General features: G+C 40.9%; 2 protein-coding genes across 30 annotated transcripts in view; both read right to left on the reverse strand.

Annotated features, from left to right (window-relative positions):
• The window catches only part of LOC127608198 (neuroligin-3-like), a 238,327-nt gene that overhangs the window by 169,907 nt on the left and 45,923 nt on the right, over positions 1 to 22,497 (reverse strand). The window lies entirely within an intron of this gene.
• LOC127607259 (cell surface glycoprotein 1-like) lies at positions 10,867 to 20,576 on the reverse strand. Of its 29 annotated transcripts, XM_052075400.1 has the most exons (16): positions 19,315 to 20,576; positions 18,302 to 18,379; positions 17,855 to 17,926; positions 17,408 to 17,479; positions 16,961 to 17,032; positions 16,514 to 16,585; positions 16,067 to 16,138; positions 15,611 to 15,688; positions 15,163 to 15,234; positions 14,716 to 14,787; positions 14,269 to 14,340; positions 13,822 to 13,893; positions 13,375 to 13,446; positions 12,928 to 12,999; positions 12,471 to 12,548; positions 10,867 to 12,094 (listed from the first exon to the last, which is right to left on the reverse strand). In XM_052075400.1, the coding sequence occupies exons 1-16, from the start codon at positions 19,324 to 19,326 to the stop codon at positions 12,041 to 12,043; spliced, it is 1,092 nt and encodes a 363-aa protein (XP_051931360.1). In that variant the 5' UTR covers positions 19,327 to 20,576; the 3' UTR covers positions 10,867 to 12,040. The 29 variants fall into 29 exon arrangements, with proteins under 29 accessions (XP_051931360.1, XP_051931376.1, XP_051931387.1 ...); XM_052075416.1 differs by lacking the exon at positions 17,855 to 17,926; XM_052075427.1 differs by lacking the exon at positions 17,408 to 17,479.

Raw genomic sequence — 22,497 nt, forward strand, 5'->3', positions numbered from 1 at the left:
TGACTTCGATTCGGGACGTTGTGTACCAGTGGGCAGAGTATTTCGAAGACCTCCTCAACACTACCAAGTCAATTATGTGTTGAAATAGCTCCTCGGTGGCAAGGCCCCAGGGGTGGATAAGATCCGCCCGGAGTTCCTCAAGGCTCTGGATGCTGTGGGGCTGTCCTGGTTGACACTCCTCTGCAGCATTGCATGGTCATCGGCGAGAGTGCCTCTGGATTGGCAGTCCGGGGTGGTGGTCCCTCTTTTTAAAAAGGGGAACGGAGGGTGCGTTCCAACTACAGAGGTATCACACTCCTCAGCCTCCCTGGTAAGGTCTATTCAGGGGTGCTGGAGAGGAGGATCCATCAGGAAGTCGAGCCTCAGACTGAGGAGCAGCAGTGTGGTTTTCGTCCGGGCCGTGGAACTGCGGATCAGCTCTACAGGCTTTGCAGGGTCCTCGAGGGTACGTGGGAACTCGCCCAACCAGTCTACATGTGTGTTGTGGACTTGGAGAAGGCGTTTGACCGTGTCCCTCAGGGAGTTCTGTGGGGGTTGTTGCGAGAGTATGGGCTACCGAGCCCCCTGATATGGGCTGTTCGGTCCCTACACTGCCAATGTCAGAGTTTGGTTCGCATTGCCGACAGTAAGTCGGAATCGTTTCCAGTGAGGGTTGGACTCCGCCAAGGCTGCCCTTTTTCGCCAATTCTGTTCATTACGTTTATGAATAGAATTTCTCGGTGCAGCCGAAGCGTTGAGGGGTTCCGTTTTGGTGGCCTCAATATTGCCTCTCTGCTTTTTGCAGATGATGTGGTACTGTTGGCTCCTTCAAGCAGCTGAGTGTGAAGCGGTTGGGATGAAGATCAGAACCTCCAAATCTGAAACCATGGTCCTCGGTCGGAAAAGGCTGAAGTACCCTCTCTGGGTCGGGGAGGAGATCTTGACCCAAGTGGAGGAGTTTAAGTATCTTGGGGTATTGTTCACGAGTGAGGGCAGGAGGGAGCGAGAGATCGACAGGCGGATTGGTGCAGCATCTGCTGTGATGCAGACTTTGTATCGGTCTGTCGTGGTAAAGAAGGAGCTGAGCGAAAGGGCAAACCTCTCAATTTACCGTTCGATCTACGTGCCAGTGCAGTTTTTTGAATGCTTTTAAACAGTGAATTGCGTTCTGCATCCTGATTGGCTCAGGCACTGACCAATGTGAGCAGTCTCCTCACCTCGTCTTTGTACATACCTACCCCACAATGTCGACGAAACGTTCTGCACCGGCAAAGACACCTGAGGACCCGCTCAAGCAATATTATTTTACAGTTCAGTATTTCCAAAAACTATTAGAGTTATTTGTTGAAAAACTTTGTTTTTTTTGGAACGTAACCCTGCGGTAAACAAGGGATTACTGTATGTATACACATATACAGTAAATATTCCCATCCCCGGAATTCTATGCAAAGGAATTTTTGAGTGAGTTTTTATTGCCGCGAGTTTTACTGTAATTGTGAATGATTTTAACTTTATTCACTTACGTCCTGTAGAACGCGGCACTAGCTTAAAAGCAGCACCCACTCGACGAGACCGAAGAAACATGTTCGCTTCGCCATTTTCATTCATCTGATTCGAAACAAAGATGTGTAAGCGACTTTTTATTGGCGTGCGTTTTACTGTAATTGCGAAAGATTTTAACTTTATTCACTTACGTCGTGTAGATCATCGCATCGAAACGTAGAAGAACTGTAACAACTGGAGCGGAGTGAGTGAAATGAATCCGTTTGAGCGAGGCTGAACACAAAGTTAAAAAGATCCAGCAGACACTTGGAGTCGGAAAGACGCAAATCTATGAAACTTTAAACAACAAGGCATCGATTCAACTCCTGATGACAACCCACCATCTAGCAAGGAAGCAATGCAAACGGCAACAAAAATCCTTCAGTATGCATCAGTGATCAACGGGACAGTTACTTGCAACTAGCAAGAAAACTGTATGACACACAGGCAAACATTGTCATAAACCAAAGAATGCATCCAACAAAACAATCCAAAATACATATTTTTTTCCCAAGACAGAAAAAAATAAACATTAAAAACTGTACGTATTTTACTGTTGTGATTTTTTTGGGGATATACCTGTTTTGCAGTTTTTGTTATATTAACAGTTTTTGGACAATATATTTTTGTATTTTATTGATTGTGTTGTTACGCGTGCATTTTATCAACATACTTGCAGGTTCATAAAGGACATGTACCATGCTCATTTCCCAAATGAGGAATTTCTGTTATCAGGACAAATTGGACAGCGCAAACACGAGTCCATACTAGAGAATATTTACTGTATACAGCATATACATATATATAAGACCATCCATCCATTATCTGAGCCGATTTATCCTCACGAGAGTAGCGGGAATGCTGGAGCCTATCACTGGTGTTAAATTCGTGAAAAATTAAAAAGAATCAAACAAATAAATTCAAATTCTCTGCACAGGCTGCTTTACTGTGCTAATAGATATACTAGAGGCAACAGAATGTGTGTGTGAGTGTGTGTGCGTTCTCTATTCACCTCAATTGGGCTTCACTCGAAGGACAGAGCAATTGGGTTAACTGTGAAAGGCGAAGGGGGAGGGGATGGGGTTCTGGGTGTGAACTTCCTGCTTAGGTCAAGTCTTGCATCACAAATCAATGTGACTTGACTCACTCGGGTCAGTGAGCGTCCCGGCTAGACTATAGAACTCATAGCCGTCGTGTTCAAAGGATTGACTGTTGTCAAACCACAAAGGCCAATGTTTACTGTCATGTTGGAAAATGTTCACCCATTCTTCTTGCTGCAGAGACTTCCTTGGCCTGCCCCTCTTTTCCTTCGGCACTTTGTCGTGGGCCAACCAGCAAATTACGGTGGAGTCTTACTGGCTGCTATGACAAGACATACTGTGGTCGAAGCGGGATTGGATGTATTTCACAGCATTCATGCTCTCTAGCCCAGCATCGAGTACGATTGAAAAGTGTCCAAAGTTTCTCCTTAATTGGGCGGTTTGCAAACCTTGGGATGGGATTGTTCATCCCTGGCACCAATTTCAGCTGCAGTAGTCCACAGCCTTGACAGGAAGGATACTTGGGTGGCACACAATAGAAGCCAACAGAGCATAGATTTGGCTGCAGTTTTCTCAAATAGACTCATGGTGAAAGCTGAATTTGGGGAAGTAAGACAAGTGTCTCTTAAAAGCTGTTTCTCAGAGAGATTGTTGTGAAGAACTCGAAGAAGAATTTTTAGACACAGAGTGAAAGAGACCAGAAAGAACAAATGACAGAAAGTATAACCAATTTATCACTACAACTCTGCCTCAAGAGAATCATATCAACAGAGTGAGACTTTAAGAAAATCATCTGTCAGTCAATTCACTCCCGTGAGACTCTTTTAAAGGAAAAGCCCGCCCTTTCAAATTGGAGAAGCCGCAAACACCGCACACCCTCAGAGCAAAAGAAAAAAAGTAATGTCACACTTGTTGTCTGTCCCCAGTTGGCCGGATCCCAATTTTATCGCCAATTGAAATTTTCAGAAAACTGGTGAGCGAATTTCTGCATGCTTCAAGTCACCAGGAATATGTGAGTAAGTGGAGTTGGTTCAATGAAATAAACTGTGAGTTAGTGTCTCTCCTCCCTCTTATACAGTCTGACACATTGGTCTTTCATTTCCCCATCATTCAGTCTGCATTAATGTTTGGATCCGTGCATTAATGAATTCATCAGGAAAGGTTTTAAGTGTCTGAACCCAAAATCCCAACTGGCATTAGTTTATAAATTAATGGCTCATTTGGTCATCCTTTGTTTTTGCCTTCATATCATATGAATACTGAGTGATATGATCAGTAATTGCTTCCCTTCCCTTGAACGATTAAGATGCAGGTTTTTATTACACTTAATTGCAGCTTCATGTATCCAAACCCTAAAACTCAATCAAGATGTTCGGCTAGTTCGTGGCAGGCGATTTATACTTTTTCTCTCCCTTAATACGGCAAAGTTTTATATTATTCTTTTTTTTTGGGGGGGGGGGGGAATAGAAGGTGAACTACGGAGATGATGACATTGCATCCATTCAGATTGCTTGATTGTCAACCCTGTAAGGCATAAACATTTAAACATACGTCAGCATAATATCTATCTATCTATATCTATATCTATATATATATCTATATATATATATAGATATATATATATATCTATATATATATATATAGATATATATATATAAGATAAGATAAGATAAGATCTCCTTTATTCGTCCCACAATGGGGAAATTTACAGCCTCCAGCAGCAAGAATGTATGTAGAAAGAAGAAAGGAGAAAGAGAAAAAAAAAACAACAAACATCTTTCAATTAAATACAATATGAACACAAATGGATAAAAATTATTATTATTATTATTATTGTTATTTTTTATTCATCAGCCTGACAGCCGTCGGTAGGAACGAGCGTCGGTATCTCTCCTTCTTGCAGCGCGGGTGTAACAGTCTCTGGCTGAAGGAGCTACCAAGTGCTGTCAGGGCGGGCTGGAGGGGGTGGGAGGGACTGGCCATCATAGCTTTTAGCTTAGTTAGCATCCTTCTGTTGCCCACCTCCTCCAGAGTGTCAAGGGAGATATAATTTTATTTATTTATTTATTTATTTTGGTCTTGTAATGTTTCTATCAACAGAGATATGAATTGCAGGCAGATCATGTTACTGTTTACGTTACTTTGTCCGATCGTAATTGTTTAACTTTACATCAAAGACAGCTTTTGAAAGAACAAAAACACAACATTATATTTCGGCCGCAATGGAATGCTGCATAAAAGCAACTTAATGAGTGTATGTACGAACATTATTTTTAAAGCCCTGTGATGCCCTGTGATGCCCTCGAACAACAAATCACATTTCTTCTGCTCTTCTATTTTCTATGTCATGAAGGTCTTTTGAAGGTGTCAAAATATGTCAACTTTGACAAAGTTCCATTTTAAATTCTGTAAACTGCATACCGAGCGCTAGTTAGACTGAAATGGGAGACATAGTGAGTCATTGTTAATTCCACAATGTCATTGTAAACTAGCCTGTAGCATATCCACCTCCTGCAACGTTGACTGAAGCTCAATCCTGTGCGATACTGGAAAGACAGCCGTGGGTACTGACATCCCATTTAGGCGGAAGCCCATATTTGCCTTCGTCTTTCAAGCATTTTCTGTAAAACAGGTAATTCTTGCAGCAAATGTTGCCCTTTCGGTGTGTGTGTGTATGTGGGGTGGAGGGCATTATTGAACACATGTAAAATTAATGCAGTTGAACAATTTCCATGTAGCCTGTGACAACACAAAATTCCTGTACTGACGTTACTCGAACAGCCACAGCTGGAATCGGGTGCCAGTTATTCTGGAACCAAACACCGGTCTGAATGGCTCAGAGAATGGTAACTGAGATTTAGCAGCCATCCTAACCACATGTAAATCATTTATTTATTTATTTTTTTATGTAGGAGGAAGAGGAGGAGGAACCCCTCCTCTGCCCCGCTCGAAGCAACCGTAGAGTCATCGCCCCTGTGAACAAACACACGCAAGACACGCATATTTCCATCAGTTGTCAGCGAAACAGGTGTCTATCAGTGATCGACTGAGGAGGTCCATTGGGACTGACTTGGTGAGTGACGATTCCGGTGACGGATGAAAACTCGCTTCCATTAGTGCTTATTCTGTCAGTTTTTCGAAATTTCCCATCATTCACCAGCAAAATGGACGTCTGTCAATGTCGGATCGATGAACATAATCCATCAGTACTCATGGAATGCTCTGTGTGTGTGTGTGTCTCTCTCTCTCTAAATTATATATATATATATATATATATATATATATATATATATATATATATATATATATATACACAGTATATTTTAGAGCTGTCAAACGATTAAAATATTCAATCTAATTAAAAATGCTACTGTCCAAATTAACTACATATTACTAAAAATTGATTGTGATTACTCACACATTTTTTATCGTTTCTGAATTTTGTGTCCTATTTTTCCCCATTTTAATCATCAACATGGAATCATGAATCAGTTTTCTATATGCCAAATGCAAATATTTACTGAAATATTAAATTTTCAATTTTACATGAACATTTTTCACGTGGAGCAGTTGTTCACACATAATCTCTCACACAATATTACTGTCCATCAACAACAGTGAAAAAAAAAATATTTTGTCACACAACAGCTGCTTTAACAGCTTTTTTAATTAAATCAAAACAGAGCAATATCTATATATATATTGCGCATCGTCCCGCACGCGGTCTGTCCTTCCGTCTGTCCCTTTTCAAAACGTACCTACTTCACCGCGCCGCTGCGCGCCGCCACTGCAAACAGTTTGGTTTGCTTTGAACACAGTAGTCAGGCTATGTTGATTCTGTTGGTCCTTCTTGCGCGGAAGTCTCTCTACGGTTTTTGTGTCTACCTCATTTCGGATGACTACACTTGGTTCGATGACAACACTGGAGACGTTTTATTTTCGCTAGGTCGGTAGCACTGCACCGCTGAACTTTCGTTGTCATGTCACCGCCTCTGCGCATCGTCACTGTCAGACGAACACAGAGAAGCTCCACCTGCTCTATTTATATGGACACGGAACGCTGTAACCTTCCACACAAAATTCCAAACAAGTAACAATCGCATCAGTGGCATACATCGTATACCTGTATGATACACAGAGAGAGAAGAACAGGTAACTTTGGTCTTGTCAGTGGAGCAATCTGGCAACTTTTTAAAAGTAAACTTTCCATTCATAAACTCTTTAAGTATCCGTTTTCGGTCTCTCGCGCTGCCATGGCTGGCAAAACAGACATGGGCGTGGACTTCTGCAGTGCGCTTGTTTTGTTTCTGGTGTATTTATAGAGCACCGTAACATCCGCTTGTGACGTGTGCCGCGTTAATCTTGCGAGAAAAATTTTAATCCCGTTAAAATTCATTTAAATTAATGGCAATAAAAACGCGCTAAATTGAGAGCTCTAATCTATATACCGTATTTTCACGACTATTCGACGCACCCTACTAATGGCCGCAGTCTCATTAGTGGGTGACATTTCTGTATTTTACACATACACAGGACGCACCGTACTAATGGCCGCAGTTTTACAGTGGTAAAACATACGCCAGCTTAAACATACGGCATGCATGCGCGCGCTCTAACACGTTAGCTTGAAGCATACGGTAGCATGCCAAGACATACAGATAAGCTAAAAACACGTTTTTAAAAAGGCAACGAAAGCAGAACTGAGTTCGGGTGTATTTTATTTAGCCATCGTACAATGTTCTCACGTTTTTCGATCAATCATCACCCAGAAATCCATCAAAGTCCTCATCCTCTGTATCAGAAGCAGAGGACTGCACATCTCAGTTGTCATTGAATGCATCACATGCTAGTGTGAGTTGCTACGCATTGCCGAGCGGAAAGAAGGAGTAGCAACAGCAAAGTCAACATTTCTCTCGTGTGAAGCTTTCCCACATTTGAAAGTAAAGAACAGAGCGAAACATGGTGGTAGCGCGTGTGTGTGTAGAAAGAATTGAACAATTGTGCAAGTACCGTAATCCATCAAAAACGCCGCGTTCCCTCTCGTTGTTGCGTATTGTGGCGTAACTCGCCAACCGCTGCCTCTCACTCTTTGTAAAGTTGTGTTTGCCACCGATCATTCATTGTTCCCATGCCGTTCGCAACTTTACTTTGAACGCCCGGTTGAAGCCAATGTCCAGCGGTTGGAGTTCTTTAGTCAAGCCTCCGGGAATAACGGCAAGCTCAGAGTTCATTTGCTAGAGATACCAGAGGAGCCAAACAGCTCCTGGTTGACACAACAGTCGCACAAGACAGCAGGTCCCGACATACCAACCTGTGCACAGCCTGGATTGATTACAAGAAAGCCTATGACTCGATGCCACATACATGGATCACTGAATGCTTGGAGTTGTATAAGGTGAACAGGACGCTAAGAGCCTTCGTTGCAAACTCGATGAGGATGTGGAAAACCACACTTGGGTAAGTGGCTTGCCGTTGGCTTCAAGTGTCCATCAAATGTGGCATACATCACCTTACATATATATATGTAAGGTGATGCACTCTCTCCACTGCTGTTCTGCATAGGACTGACCACCTAAGCCAAGTAATCACCAAGACAGGCTATGGATACCACTTCAGAAATATCATCAGACACCTCCTCTACATGGATGACATAAAGCTGTATGCTCAGAGTGAAAGGGACATCGACTCCCTGATCCACATAACCAGGATCTACAGCAGCGACATCGGGATGTCATTCGGGCTTGAGAAATGTAGTCGGATGGTGACTAAGAGAGGAAAGGTAGTCCGCACAGAAGGGGTCTCACTCCCTGAAGGAACAATACCAGACATTAGGGCTGTTCACACGGCAAGATTTGGTCCGGTGCTACGCCGGGGCTGCCCCAGTAGAGCGTTCACACGTGTAAATTAGCTCCGGCGTAGCCCCGGAAAAAGGCTTACAGCGGACCAAATTTGATCCACCTCAGGGAGGTGGTTTAAAAATTTGCTCTGGAGCAAATGCTCGTTTGCGAAGCAGCACCAATGTAAACTTGCACGTGTGAACGCAACTGGATAAAATTTGCTCCAGAGCAAATGCTTGTGAAGTACGTATGGCGAGAATGTGTTGCTTTCGTGCTCTGTCGGACTTCCGTAATGTGTTTGTTTAACAACGACACAAGACTTGGTTGGTAACATCTTTACTTTTGTAGGAGACTGGACTGTCTTGGAGTTGTTTGTTCCTTTGTTGTTTGTTCACAACGCCCCCCATATAATTTATTTTGTGATTTCCTCTCTTGATTTTCTGTTTGGTGCATTAGTGTTTGCTTTTCTGAGTGTCATTGAAGTCATCGTTGATTTACCTTTTCGGGGGCGGTCACTCTCGAGCAGAAGGCACGTAGACCGAGAAGGAGAAGGACGTGCCGGTCCAGTAGTCGCTTGAGTTGTGTATATACAGTACGTTTTAAAAGAACCAACACGACAGCTCGTTTGTTTTCTGTCGTTTTGGTCCGCTGCAGAAACTGCGGTGTGAACGCAAGTGTGGCTGAGCCGACGCTGTGCCGATGCTGTCACGCTCAGCGGCTTTGTACGTGTGAACGCTCCACACAATTTGCTGCGGTGCAAAATATATCACAACAAAATACATCGGTGCAGCGCCGGAGCAAATGTGTGCCGTGTGAACAGCCTTATTGAGGACAGCTACAAGTACCTCGGTATACCACAAGCCAATGGCAACCTCGAACTGGCAACAAGGAAAGCGGCTACGACCAAATACCTCCAGCGAGTGAGGCAAGTCCCAAGAAGCCAGCTCAATGGCAAGAATAAGACCCGGGCAATAAACAGCTATGCCCTGCCAGTGATCAGATACCCTGCAGGAATAAATCCAAGGAAAAAATCCATCCCAAATCCAGCACCCTGAGACTGTATGTAAGCCGAAAGGAAGGAGGCCGGGGACTAGTGAGTGTGAGAGCCACTGTCCAGGATGAAACTCCAAACAAGCTCCATGAATTACATCAAGGAGTAGGCTCTAACGGATGACATATTCAGAGAATGTCTCAGACAATGGGGAACAGAAGATGAGGCACTGGAAGAGGGACCATCATGGGAGGACAAGCCCCTACACGGGATGTACCACCGGACCATAACTGAAGTGGCCGATCTCAAGTCCTATCAGTGGCTCGAGAGGGCTGGCCTGAAGGACAGCACAGAGGCACTCATCTTGGCTGCTCAGGAGCAGTCCCTGAGCACCAGAGCCATTGAGGCCCAGATATACCACACCAGCAAAGACCCAGGGTGTAGGTTGTGCAAAGAGGTACCTGAGACGATCCAACACATAACTGCAGGGTGTAAGATGCTGCCCGGGAAAGCCTACATGGAACGCCATAACCAGGTGGCTGGCATAGTCTATCGAAACATCTGTGCGGAGTATGGACTGGAAACCCCAAGGTCAAAATGGGAAACACCTCCGAAGGTGGTGGAGAATGACAGAGCGAAGATCCTGTGGGACTTCCAGATCCAGACTGACAAGATGGTAATGGCGAACCAACCAGAGCCTGGAAGGTAAAGGTGACAGTCGTGCCTGTGGTGGTCGGAGCACTCGGGGCAGTGACCCCCAAACTAGATGAGTGGTTGCAACAGATCCCGGGAACAACATCGGACATCTCAGTCCAGAAATGTGCAGGGTTGGGAACAGCAAGGATACTGCGCAGAGCCCTCAAGCTTCCTGGCCTCTGGTAGAGGACCGAAGCTGAATGAGGGATGGACACCACCCGAGGGGGGGTGAGACGAGGATCACACACACACACACACACACACACACACGCACACACACACACACACACACACACACACACGCATACGTGTTTTGGTGCATTTTCAGGACGTCCGTTTGTTCACCCGACATATGGGTACATGCCTTTCCCGTGGTCCTACAGGCTCCAAAAAAATATGGTAACCATGAAAAAAAATCAGGAAGACAGCCATCTACTCAGATTTTGGCTAGGACGTAATTTTTTTTTGATTTATGACAAAACTACTACATATGAGGACATTGACAGGTTTTTGTGTATTATGGAGACAGTCACCTCAAACACACTACCATTTCATGTTTTTGTGAATTTTGAGCCCCCTGGATACACATCATTTTCAAGTATATATGACTTATGAAGACCCGCTAAGAGTAAAGTGTGTATTTTTAAATTGACTCATGTTACATACCAACAGTATATGTTAGGCACATGTGTCCAATTGTCATGCTCAGGCATGGGGAGAACTCTACAAAGGAAGGATGCCCAGATTCAAATATTCAAATATCAATTGCTGAACTGTGAGGCGAATGTGCCAAACAGTCGTTATACCCGTCATCCCTCAAATATTCACATTAATAATACAAGATAGTAAAATAAGCTGTGAAGAAGAAGAGACGGTTAAATATGTGGTCAGTCCACTTTCTTATTTTTTAATTGCTGACAATATGAAATTATGAACACAGAAAACATGCCACCTCCTCTCCATGACACAAAGCACTGCAATAGATGAGGGTTGTTTGAACTGAAGAAGATTATGTCAAAATGTGAATACTGCGATGAAGAATTTTTAATGAATCTGGCCATTTATTGTGCCATGTGTGTAGCAACTTCTTTAGCTACCGTTAGACAAAAGCAACTTTTCAAAAAGTATTGAAATTCTTGAAATAGGATGAATTCAAATGTTTTAGGGTTTTTCCAAAATATCACCTCAAACCTAATAAGCCTATCTTTTGTGAGAAGTTTGTATATCGTACGTACGTTTATATACAGCAGGAGTGTCCAAGGTCGGTCCTCAAGGGCCGCTGTCTTTTTGTTTTCCAGCTCTCCCAGGATGTTCTAATGCTGCATCAGAGCTGACTGATGAACTGATCATCTGAAACAGGTGTGATGCAGCCGGGAGAGCTGGAAAACAGGCACGACAGTGGCTCTCCAGGCCCAGATCGGAACATGCCTGATATACAGTATAATTTACATGTTCATACATCTTCAAGGATTTTCCAAATTGCTCTTGAAGATCATGAAACAACAAACGTGAAACACAGTATCCAACAACAAATATGAAATCCATAATTGACCATCCCACCCTAAATGCACCATTGCTATTGCTTTAGTTAACTTGAACTGAAATGTACCCAGACGTGCTCGCATTTCAATGGACTAGCCATTCATTTCCCTTTTTAATGCAGTTATATCCTGTTGTGGATGTAGTTTTTGATGGACACCCAGCCTCTGTCGTTCAGAGCTGCTGGCTCTGCGTGGAGACAGGACTCACAGCTCGTTTTACCAGAAACTTTCTGGCTTGTTATGAAATCAAACATATGTCGCTCAACAGCCTTCACTTCATAATCTGTCCATGTGCGTCTCTTATTCCCACCTGTAAAAGAAGGCATTATTTATTAAAAATGGAAAAATAAAATAATCAAAATAAGATATTCCAGGAAATAATGAGAATTTTGAAAATTTGAGAATTTTGAGAATTTATCTCTCATTCCATTCATGGTCTCCAGAGGGTTCAGTCAGGTCACTTGGTGTCTGGAACATAACATTACGGTGTCAAAATACTCAGCATTTTTCATTTTGACCAGTTAAGAAATGAATAAATATTAATTATCATTGAACATTGCTCACGGGAGAGTTTGGGATGAATATACCACACTATAGAAAGTTAACACTGTTCAGTTCTGTGGTACAGCAATATGGGGACATTCGAACACAGGCTCTCCAGATGTTAGGTTAAGGCAAAAGTCATGTCACCTGAAACACACTCGGGTTTTTCAGGTCTGAAGAAATATGAGGACATGACGACTGAAATCATGGAGAGTCCATGTTTCTGATTTATAACTTCTCCTGTGTTTGTCAAAGAAAGCTGAAAACTCAAACCTAGTATATAATGATAAGACGTAGTAACCTGTTGTAAGGAAGAAGTGGATCTTCCACTCCTTTCTTGATCTTCAAAAGGTTTCAACAGGATCGGAACACTTGGTGTCTGCAACATAGCAACAGTGCAGTGTCAGAAATATTCAAATTTATTCATCCTGATTAGTTAATAAATGAATAAACATTGTTATTCATTGAACATCGCTCACAGGAGGGATTGGGATTAATATAAGACACTATAGAAAGTTAACACTGTTCAGCTCTGTGTAACAGCAATATGGGGACATTCGAACACAGGCTCTCCAGAGTTAAGTCCAGACAAAAATCATATCACCTGAAACACACTCCGGTTTTTCAGGTCTAAAGAAATATGAGGACATGACGACTGAAATCATGGAGAGTCCATGTTTCTGATTTATAACTTCTTCTGTGTTTGTCAAAGAAAGCTGAAAACTCAAACCTAGTATATCATGACAAGAAGTAGTAACCTGTTGTAAGGATGAAGTGTATCTATCATTCCATTCATGGTCTCCAGAGGGTTCAGTCAGGTCACTTGGTGTCTGCAACATAACATTACGGTGTCAAAATATTCAGCATTCTTCATTTTGACCAGTTAAGAAATGAATAAATATTAATTATCATTGAACATTGCTCACGGGAGAGTTTGGGATGAATATACCACACTATAGAAAGTTAACACTGTTCAGTTCTGTGGAACAGCAATATGGGGACATTCGAACACAGGCTCTCCAGAGTTAGGTTAAGACAAAAGTCATGTCACCTGAAACACACTCAGGTTTTTCAGGTCTGAAGAAATATGAGGACATGACGACTGAAATCATGGAGAGTCTATGTTTCTGACTTATAACTTCTCCTGTGTTTGTCAAAGAAAGCTGAAAACTCAAACCTAGTATATCATGATAAGAAGTAGTAACCTGTTGTAAGAATGAAGTGGATCTCTCACTCCATTCATGGTCTCCAGAGGGTTCAGTCAGGTCACTTGGTGTCTGCAACATAACATCACGGTGTCAAAATATTCAGCATTCTTCATTCTGACCAGTTAAGAAATGAATAAATATTAATTATCATTGAACATTGCTCACGGGAGAGTTTGGGATGAATATACCACACTATAGAAAGTTAACACTGTTCAGTTCTGTGGAACAGCAATATGGGGACATTCGAACACAGGCTCTCCAGAGTTAGGTTAAGACAAAAGTCATGTCACCTGAAACACACTCAGGTTTTTCAGGTCTCAAGAAATATGAGGACATGACGACTGAAATCATGGAGAGTCTATGTTTCTGACTTATAACTTCTCCTGTGTTTGTCAAAGAAAGCTGAAAACTCAAACCTAGTATATCATGATAAGAAGTAGTAACCTGTTGAAAGGATGAAGTGGATCTCTCACTCCATTCATGGTCTCCAGAGGGTTCAGTCAGGTCACTTGGTGTCTGGAACATAACATTACGGTGTCAAAATATTCAGCATTCTTCATTCTGACCAGTTAAGAAATGAATAAACATTAATTATCATTGAACATTGCTCACGGGAGAGTTTGGGATGAATATACCACACTATAGAAAGTTAACACTGTTCAGTTCTGTGGAACAGCAATATGGGGACATTCGAACACAGGCTCTCCAGAGTTAGGTTAAGACAAAAGTCATGTCACCTGAAACACACTCAGGTTTTTCAGGTCTCAAGAAATATGAGGACATGACGACTGAAATCATGGAGAGTCAATGTTTCTGACTTATAACTTCTCCTGTGTTTGTCAAAGAAAGCTGAAAACTCAAACCTAGTATATCATGATAAGAAGTAGTAACCTGTTGTAAGAATGAAGTGGATCTCTCACTCCATTCATGGTCTCCAGAGGGTTCAGTCAGGTCACTTGGTGTCTGCAACATAACATTACGGTGTCAAAATATTCAGCATTCTTCATTCTGACCAGTTAAGAAATGAATAAATATTAATTATCATTGAACATTGCTCACGGGAGAGTTTGGGATGAATATACCACACTATAGAAAGTTAACACTGTTCAGTTCTGTGGAACAGCAATATGGGGACATTCGAACACAGGCTCTCCAGAGTTAGGTTAAGACAAAAGTCATGTCACCTGAAACACACTCAAGTTTTTCAGGTCTGAAGAAATATGAGGACATGACGACTGAAATTATGGAGAGTCTATGTTTCTGACTTATAACTTCTCCTGTGTTTGTCAAAGAAAGCTGAAAACTCAAACCTAGTATATCATGATAAGAAGTAGTAACCTGTTGTAAGAATGAAGTGGATCTCTCACTCCATTCATGGTCTCCAGAGGGTTCAGTCAGGTCACTTGGTGTCTGTAACATAACATTACGGTGTCAAAATACTCAGCATTTTTCATTTTGACCAGTTAAGAAATGAATAAACATTAATTATCATTGAACATTGCTCACGGGAGAGTTTGGGATGAATATACCACACTATAGAAAGTTAACACTGTTCAGTTCTGTGGAACAGCAATATGGGGACATTCGAACACAGGCTCTCCAGAGTTAGTTTAAGACAAAAGTCATGTCACCTGAAACACACTCAGGTTTTTCAGGTCTGAAGAAATATGAGGACATGACGACTGAAATCATGGAGAGTCTATGTTTCTGACTTATAACTTCTCCTGTGTTTGTCAAAGAAAGCTGAAAACTCAAACCTAGTATATCATGATAAGAAGTAGTAACCTGTTGTAAGGATGAAGTGTATCTATCACTCCATTCTTGTTCTCCAGAGGGTTCAGTCAGGTCACTTGGTGTCTGCAACATAACATTACGGTGTCAAAATACTCAGCATTTTTCATTTTGACCAGTTAAGAAATGAATAAATATTAATTATCATTGAACATTGCTCACGGGAGAGTTTGGGATGAATATACCACACTATAGAAAGTTAACACTGTTCAGTTCTGTGGTACAGCAATATGGGGACATTCGAACACAGGCTCTCCAGATGTTAGGTTAAGGCAAAAGTCATGTCACCTGAAACACACTCGGGTTTTTCAGGTCTAAAGAAATATGAGGACATGACGACTGAAATCCTGGAGAGTCCATGTTTCTGATTTATAACTTCTCCTGTGTTTGTCAAAGAACATTGAAAATTCAAACCTAGTATATCATGATAAGAAGTAGTAACCTGTTGTAAGGATGAAGTGGATCTCTCACTCCATTCTTGGTTTCCAGAGGGTTCAGTCAGGTACCTGTCACTTGATGTCTGCAACATAACAACATTACGGTGTCAAATGTTTCAGCATTCTTCATTCTGACCAGTTAAGAAATGAATACATATTAATTATCATTGAACATTGCTCACGGGAGAGTTTGGGATGAATATACCACACTATAGAAAGTTAACACTGTTCAGTTCTGTGGAACAGCAATATGGGGACATTCGAACACAGGCTCTCCAGAGTTAGGTTAAGACAAAAGTCATGTCACCTGAAACACACTCAGGTTTTTCAGGTCTGAAGAAATATGAGGACATGACGACTGAAATCATGGAGAGTCTATGTTTCTGATTTAGAACTTCTCCTGTGTTTGTCAAAGAAAGCTGAAAACTCAAACCTAGTATATCATGATAAGAAGTAGTAACCTGTTGAAAGGATGAAGTGGATCTCTCACTCCATTCATGGTCTCCAGAGGGTTCAGTCAGGTCCCTTGGTGTCTGCAACATAACATTACGGTGTCAAAATATTCAGCATTCTTCATTCTGACCAGTTAAGAAATGAATAAATATTAATTATCATTGAACATTGCTCACAGGAGAGTTTGGGAATAACGTACCACACTATAGAAAGTTAACACTGTTCTTCTCTGTGGAACAGCAATATGGGGACATTTAGACACAGCCTCTCCAGAGTTAGGTTAAGACAAAAGTCATGACACCTGAAACACACTCAGGTTTTTCAGGTCTAAAGAAATATGAGGACATGACGACTGAAATCATGGAGAGTCCATGTTTCTGATTTATAACTTCTCCTGTGTTTGTCAAAGAAAGCTGAAAACTCAAACCTAGTATATCATGACAAGAAGTAGTAACCTGTTGTAAGGATGAAGTGTATCTATCATTCCATTCATGGTCTCCAGAGGGTTCAGTCAGGTCACTCGGTGTCTGCAACATAACATTACGGTGTCAAAATATTCAGCATTCTCCATTTTGACCAGTTAAGAAATGAATAAATATTAATTATCATTGAACATTGCTCACGGGAGAGTTCGGGATGAATATACCACAATATAGAAAGTTAACACTGTTCAGTTCTGTGGAACAGCAATATGGGGACATTCGAACACAGGCTCTCCAGAGTTAGGTTAAGACAAAAGTCATGTCACCTGAAACACACTCAGGTTTTTCAGGTCTGAAGAAATATGAGGACATGACGACTGAAATTATGGAGAGTCTATGTTTCTGACTTATAACTTCTCCTGTGTTTGTCAAAGAAAGCTGAAAACTCAAACCTAGTATATCATGATAAGAAGGAGTAACCTGTTGTAAGAATGAAGTGGATCTCTCATTCCATTCATGGTCTCCAGAGGGTTCAGTCAGGTCACTTGGTGTCTGGAACATAACATTACGGTGTCAAAATATTCAGCATTCTTCATTCTGACCAGTTAAGAAATGAATAAACATTAATTATCATTGAACATTGCTCACGGGAGAGTTTGGGATGAATATACCACACTATAGAAAGTTAACACTGTTCAGTTCTGTGGAACAGCAATATGGGGACATTCGAACACAGGCTCTCCAGAGTTAGGTTAAGACAAAAGTCATGTCATCTGAAACACACTCAGGTTTTTCAGGTCTCAAGAAATATGAGGACATGACGACTGAAATCATGGAGAGTCTATGTTTCTGACTTATAACTTCTCCTGTGTTTGTCAAAGAAAGCTGAAAACTCAAACCTAGTATATCATGATAAGAAGTAGTAACCTGTTGTAAGAATGAAGTGGATATCTCACTCCATTCATGGTCTCCAGAGGGTTCAGTCAGGTCACTTGGTGTCTGCAACATAACATTACGGTGTCAAAATATTCAGCATTCTTCATTCTGACCATTTAAGAAATGAATAAACATTAATTATCATTGAACATTGCTCACGGGAGAGTTTGGGATGAATATACCACACTATAGAAAGTTAACACTGTTCAGTTCTGTGGAACAGCAATATGGGGACATTCGAACACAGGCTCTCCAGAGTTAGGTTAAGACAAAAGTCATGTCATCTGAAACACACTCAGGTTTTTCAGGTCTCAAGAAATATGAGGACATGACGACTGAAATCATGGAGAGTCTATGTTTCTGACTTATAACTTCTCCTGTGTTTGTCAAAGAAAGCTGAAAACTCAAACCTAGTATATCATGATAAGAAGTAGTAACCTGTTGTAAGAATGAAGTGGATATCTCACTCCATTCATGGTCTCCAGAGGGTTCAGTCAGGTCACTTGGTGTCTGCAACTTAACATTACGGTGTCAAAATATTCAGCATTCTTCATTCTGACCATTTAAGAAATGAATAAACATTAATTATCATTGAACATTGCTCACGGGAGAGTTTGGGATGAATATACCACACTATAGAAAGTTAACACTGTTCAGTTCTGTGGTACAGCAATATGGGGACATTCGAACGCAGGCTCACCAGATGTTAGGTTAAGGCAAAGTCATGTCACCTGAAACACACTCGGGTTTTTCAGGTCTAAAGAAATATGAGGAAATGACGACTGAAATCATGGAGAGTCCATGTTTCTGATTTATAACTTCTCCTGTGTTTGTCAAAGAAAGCTGAAAACTCAAACCTAGTATATCATGATAAGAAGTAGTAACCTGTTGTAAGGATGAAGTGGATCTCTCACTCCCTTCTTGGTCTCCAGAAGGTTCAGTCAAGATCCCGTCACTTGGTGTCTGCAACATAACACCATTACGGTGCCATTACGGGACATTCGAACACAGGCTCTCCAGTGTTAGGTCCAGACAAAAGTCATTTCACCTGATCACACTCAGGTTTTTCAGCAACATTACAGTATCAGAAATATTCTAAAAAGTATTCTACAGTAACTGGGAAGTATGAGGGCATGACTGAAATCATGAAAATCAACATTATAGCAACCATAGAGTGTCAGAAATATGTCGTAGTTACATGACTTTTGAATAAATTAAACTTCATACACAGCACAAGCCGGCTCTTTATGGTAGTTACCACTGTACAGCTCTTATAGCTCACAATTTCAGGACAACAGACATGACTGAGTTCAAATAATAAAGACAACACCCGAAACATACTCTTTCAGACTAAAACAATGTAATGACTGAAAAATAATTCCGGTGACCATTCGTTGTTTTCAACTAAGTAGAGACTTTTGATGGGCAGTACAAATTGCTGATAAAAATGTGGATTTGTCAAACAGCTACCACAGCCTTCTTCAATCAGGTGAAATAAGCATTATGAAGGAAGTTTAAAGGCATCTAATTTTCCTCGACTATTACGGATGTATGCGTTTTTATGAATTGTGATATTTGGTGAAGCACAATATTTTAACAGAAGCCGAATAATTTCTATTTCTATTTTTTCATTCCAAGATATTCCTAGTTCTACATGGCAATACAATATTCTCAATAATTGAATGATAATGGCTGCTAAACATTTTCTTCAAAAGTACTTCAATTATTTTTGCTCCAATATGATCAATGGCATAAAAAATATGCTGTTTATTGTGACAGTTTTGGGGTAAATACAATGTACGAATAAAATCTGTCACTGTGACAGGCTTTGGTTGCAGCTCTTGTCATATGCTTGCGGTAGCCTTAAGAATTAGATAGCAGGTAGATTGATAGCATACCTTTATAATCATTGATCCACTGGGCTTTCAAACAAGGCTTGTTGACTCCAGATAAAAGGAGCAGCCTCAGATTCAGGGCTCAGTCTGGTTCTTCTTTGTGACATTATCACCACCAGTAAACATCTACAATGGAAAGTGAGAAGAAGTCAGCCAGACAAGCAAGCACAATATTATGGCAGCACTTATTTTGGCTCAAAAAGTACTGAGCCAAAGGAATATTATTTTCTTCCTCAAAAATACAAAAATTCATTTCATCAAACATTTGCTGGTCAGACTAATAGATTCGGGCAAACCATTTGTCAGGCAGATAACAATGTAAAATTAAAATAGAGTAACACAATATTGTCTTGACCAAATGTACCAACAAAGCTGAATTCTGCTATAATTTCATTGCAAACGTTTGTTTGTTTTTTTCATTGAAACGGTGTACAATTGAATCAGCACAAGAATAAACAGTGTAAATACACCGGGCTTAGCGTAAATGCTAGAAGTGCCTGGCCCACTTTCATTAGGCTACCTGTACTAACTAATTTAAATTAACTGCAATCGAATAAAACAAATACTGCACTGAAATAAACATATGGTACCAAAACCAAGTTCCACAGACTGTGTTGTTAAAGATTTAGAAAAGTTTTCCAGAACCTTGCCTGCAGGACATGTCCACATTACTTTTACTGGAAGCTTATTAGCATGCTAACGATCGAGCTAGCTAGCTAGCTAGCTGTCTTATTGAATGATATTACCTTTGGTGGGCACTGTTAAACACGGTTATATTGAACAACTTCTATGTTACGGTAAGATAAATGAAAAGGAATTGCTTACCCGATGGTCATCCACGCGTGGTCGTGTTTGAGAGTAGGATTGTCTGGCTGCTTCACATGTTGGATTTTGTGTGACTGCTAATTGATTTGATTTATCAGGACGAGGGCGGGGAAAATGTGTGAGTCAGTCCGAAAAAGATGACATTTGAGGTCCTGCACAATGACGTCACTGAAAGTGTGTTAAAAGTGTGTTAAGTACCGAAGTTGGCCACTAGTTTTCCAAATGAAAAGTGAGTCGAAAGTTAAACACACTTAAACACACAATTTCTGAAAATTGTGCTCTTTCAGGACATCACTTATTTTTGGTGTGGGAGTATCCTCGTGAGCTCTAGAGTAGTGTAGACTGCGTGGAAATATGAGGACGCGAAAAATGTCCTCATTTTTCCACAGGTCCTCATTGTGAAGGTGTGTTATCATAAAATTGTCCTGAGATGTCATGAATACAAACGCGCACACACACACACACACACATGCACATACACACACACACCCATCCATCCATTTAATTCTCACACGGATCGAGGGCGTGCTGGAGCCTATGCCAGCTGTTTTCAGTCAAAATCTCATTCACTTCCTGTGAATTACTTACTGTTGAATTACAGTAAATTCACCTTCCGGCCGCATTCATTTTGCCGGCTCTTAAAGTAAGATGGACCATAAATGCTGGGAAGTAAATGCTGACAGTAAATGCTGGGAAGTAAATGCTGCCTGGTTACAAGGTTTTTGTTTCTTGTTTCTATTTACATTTTTTATTGTAATGTTTCAAACTGCACATTTAAATATACAGTTGGAAACATGGCCTCTGTCTCAGGTGCCCGAAAGGCTCTGCGTGAGCATTATAAGCGAGAAGGGGAGAACAAGGAGTCTACAGTGCTTCGCTAGCACATTTGACCACCTCCACAAAACTTCATTGACAACCTGCTCAGCTTTTTAAGACACATACTTCGTTATTAAAGCAAACGAAGAAGATGCAATCTGAGTCAACACATAGTAAAAACCAAAGAGATAAATTTCATTAAATTTACCAAAAACCAACGCTGATAATGTTTGATGAGAGAAGGCATACATTTATTTTTTAACTTTTTGTACTTGTTAATTTTCTATTCTTTCAACAAAGGAAAGTGAATGCCTTTGCTTTAAAATGCATAAATAATCATAATCATAATAATAAAAGTCTTACGATATGAAGAGCCATCCTAAAGCAGCAACTCAACCAAACATACAACTGTCTTCTTGTGGTGTGTTTCTCAAGGTTCATGAAGCTAATTTTCCTCATTTGATGGACATTTGTCATGTTTTTAGTGTTTGCTTCAAATCTTACAATTGGAATCACAGTTTCATTTGAAATGCAGACTTTTGATTGTAAATATTTCATTCACAACCATTTAGCGAGCTAAAAGCATGTCGGATAATGTAGGTAGATTCCTGCATTACCTAAGAAGGATAATTTCTGCGTCATTAGCACCGCTAATTCAACATAAACTAAGATTAGACGACATACAAAAAATGTCATTAAAATGAAACGAGAGTTTGAGAGTAAGTGACACCCTTCATGATTATGGCTGCAGGTGGGCCATGTTACAACCGGCTTTTCTCTTATCATTGTGTCACAAGGCTAATACACGAGACATACAATAAAGCCATTTCCCCATTACTGAACCTAAGGGAGATAATTGGAAAAAAAATCAAGAGGAACAGTAATATTAAAGAGATATTTCTGTGTATATTCTACGTCTGGGACTAATTTTGAAGCAGAAGTGCCTGGAGGGTCTGTCTCAAGTAAAATTGGTTTACCAAAGTAGACCGTATGGGTGCACGGAGTGAGGCCACACGCTGCCTATTGCTTCTATGGAGACTCAGAACCAAATTTGTGTGGAGCAAGATCTGCTCTGTATCAATCGAAAGGCTAATTGTTCAGTCCTGTCGGTCACGCTTTGGGAATTAGCCGTGTGATTTTACAAAACACTGTGATTTTCACAGGCGCTTAAAGTGAAACTGGACTCTTTCCATCTATCATTGCTCTTGTATCTTTGACCGCAAGGGTATATTAAAACTTTATTACCAGTGAAATCCCACAAAAACACAATTTCAACAGTAAAAACAAGAATGCATTGAAAGGCAACATGATCTCATGAGCATTCGGGAGGAAATGTTATGGATATTTAAACATTCTATTATATTCTCCTGCGCTGGATATTTTTAAGAGACAGTTGGACAGGTATCTTGAGCATCCGCATGGAAACACTGCCTCTGGATGTGCCGTGCTGGTATGGAAATGTGATTACATTTCCTTGACCAAAACAAAGGAAAATTAAATAGATTAAGTGATCAATTATTTTCCATCGAAATCGCTGTGGAGTCT

This window comes from Hippocampus zosterae, chromosome 1, assembly GCF_025434085.1.
Source record: "Hippocampus zosterae strain Florida chromosome 1, ASM2543408v3, whole genome shotgun sequence".
Lineage (NCBI taxonomy): Eukaryota > Metazoa > Chordata > Actinopteri > Syngnathiformes > Syngnathidae > Hippocampus > Hippocampus zosterae.

Coding starts and splice junctions, on each gene's coding strand:
- LOC127607259 (XM_052075400.1), bottom strand. Junction 16,139..16,513: donor ACACTTCATCCTTACAACAG/GTTACTACTTCT, acceptor GTTATGTTGCAG/ACACCAAGGGACCTGACTGA. Junction 13,000..13,374: donor CCACTTCATTCTTACAACAG/GTTACTACTTCT, acceptor GTTATGTTGCAG/ACACCAAGTGACCTGACTGA.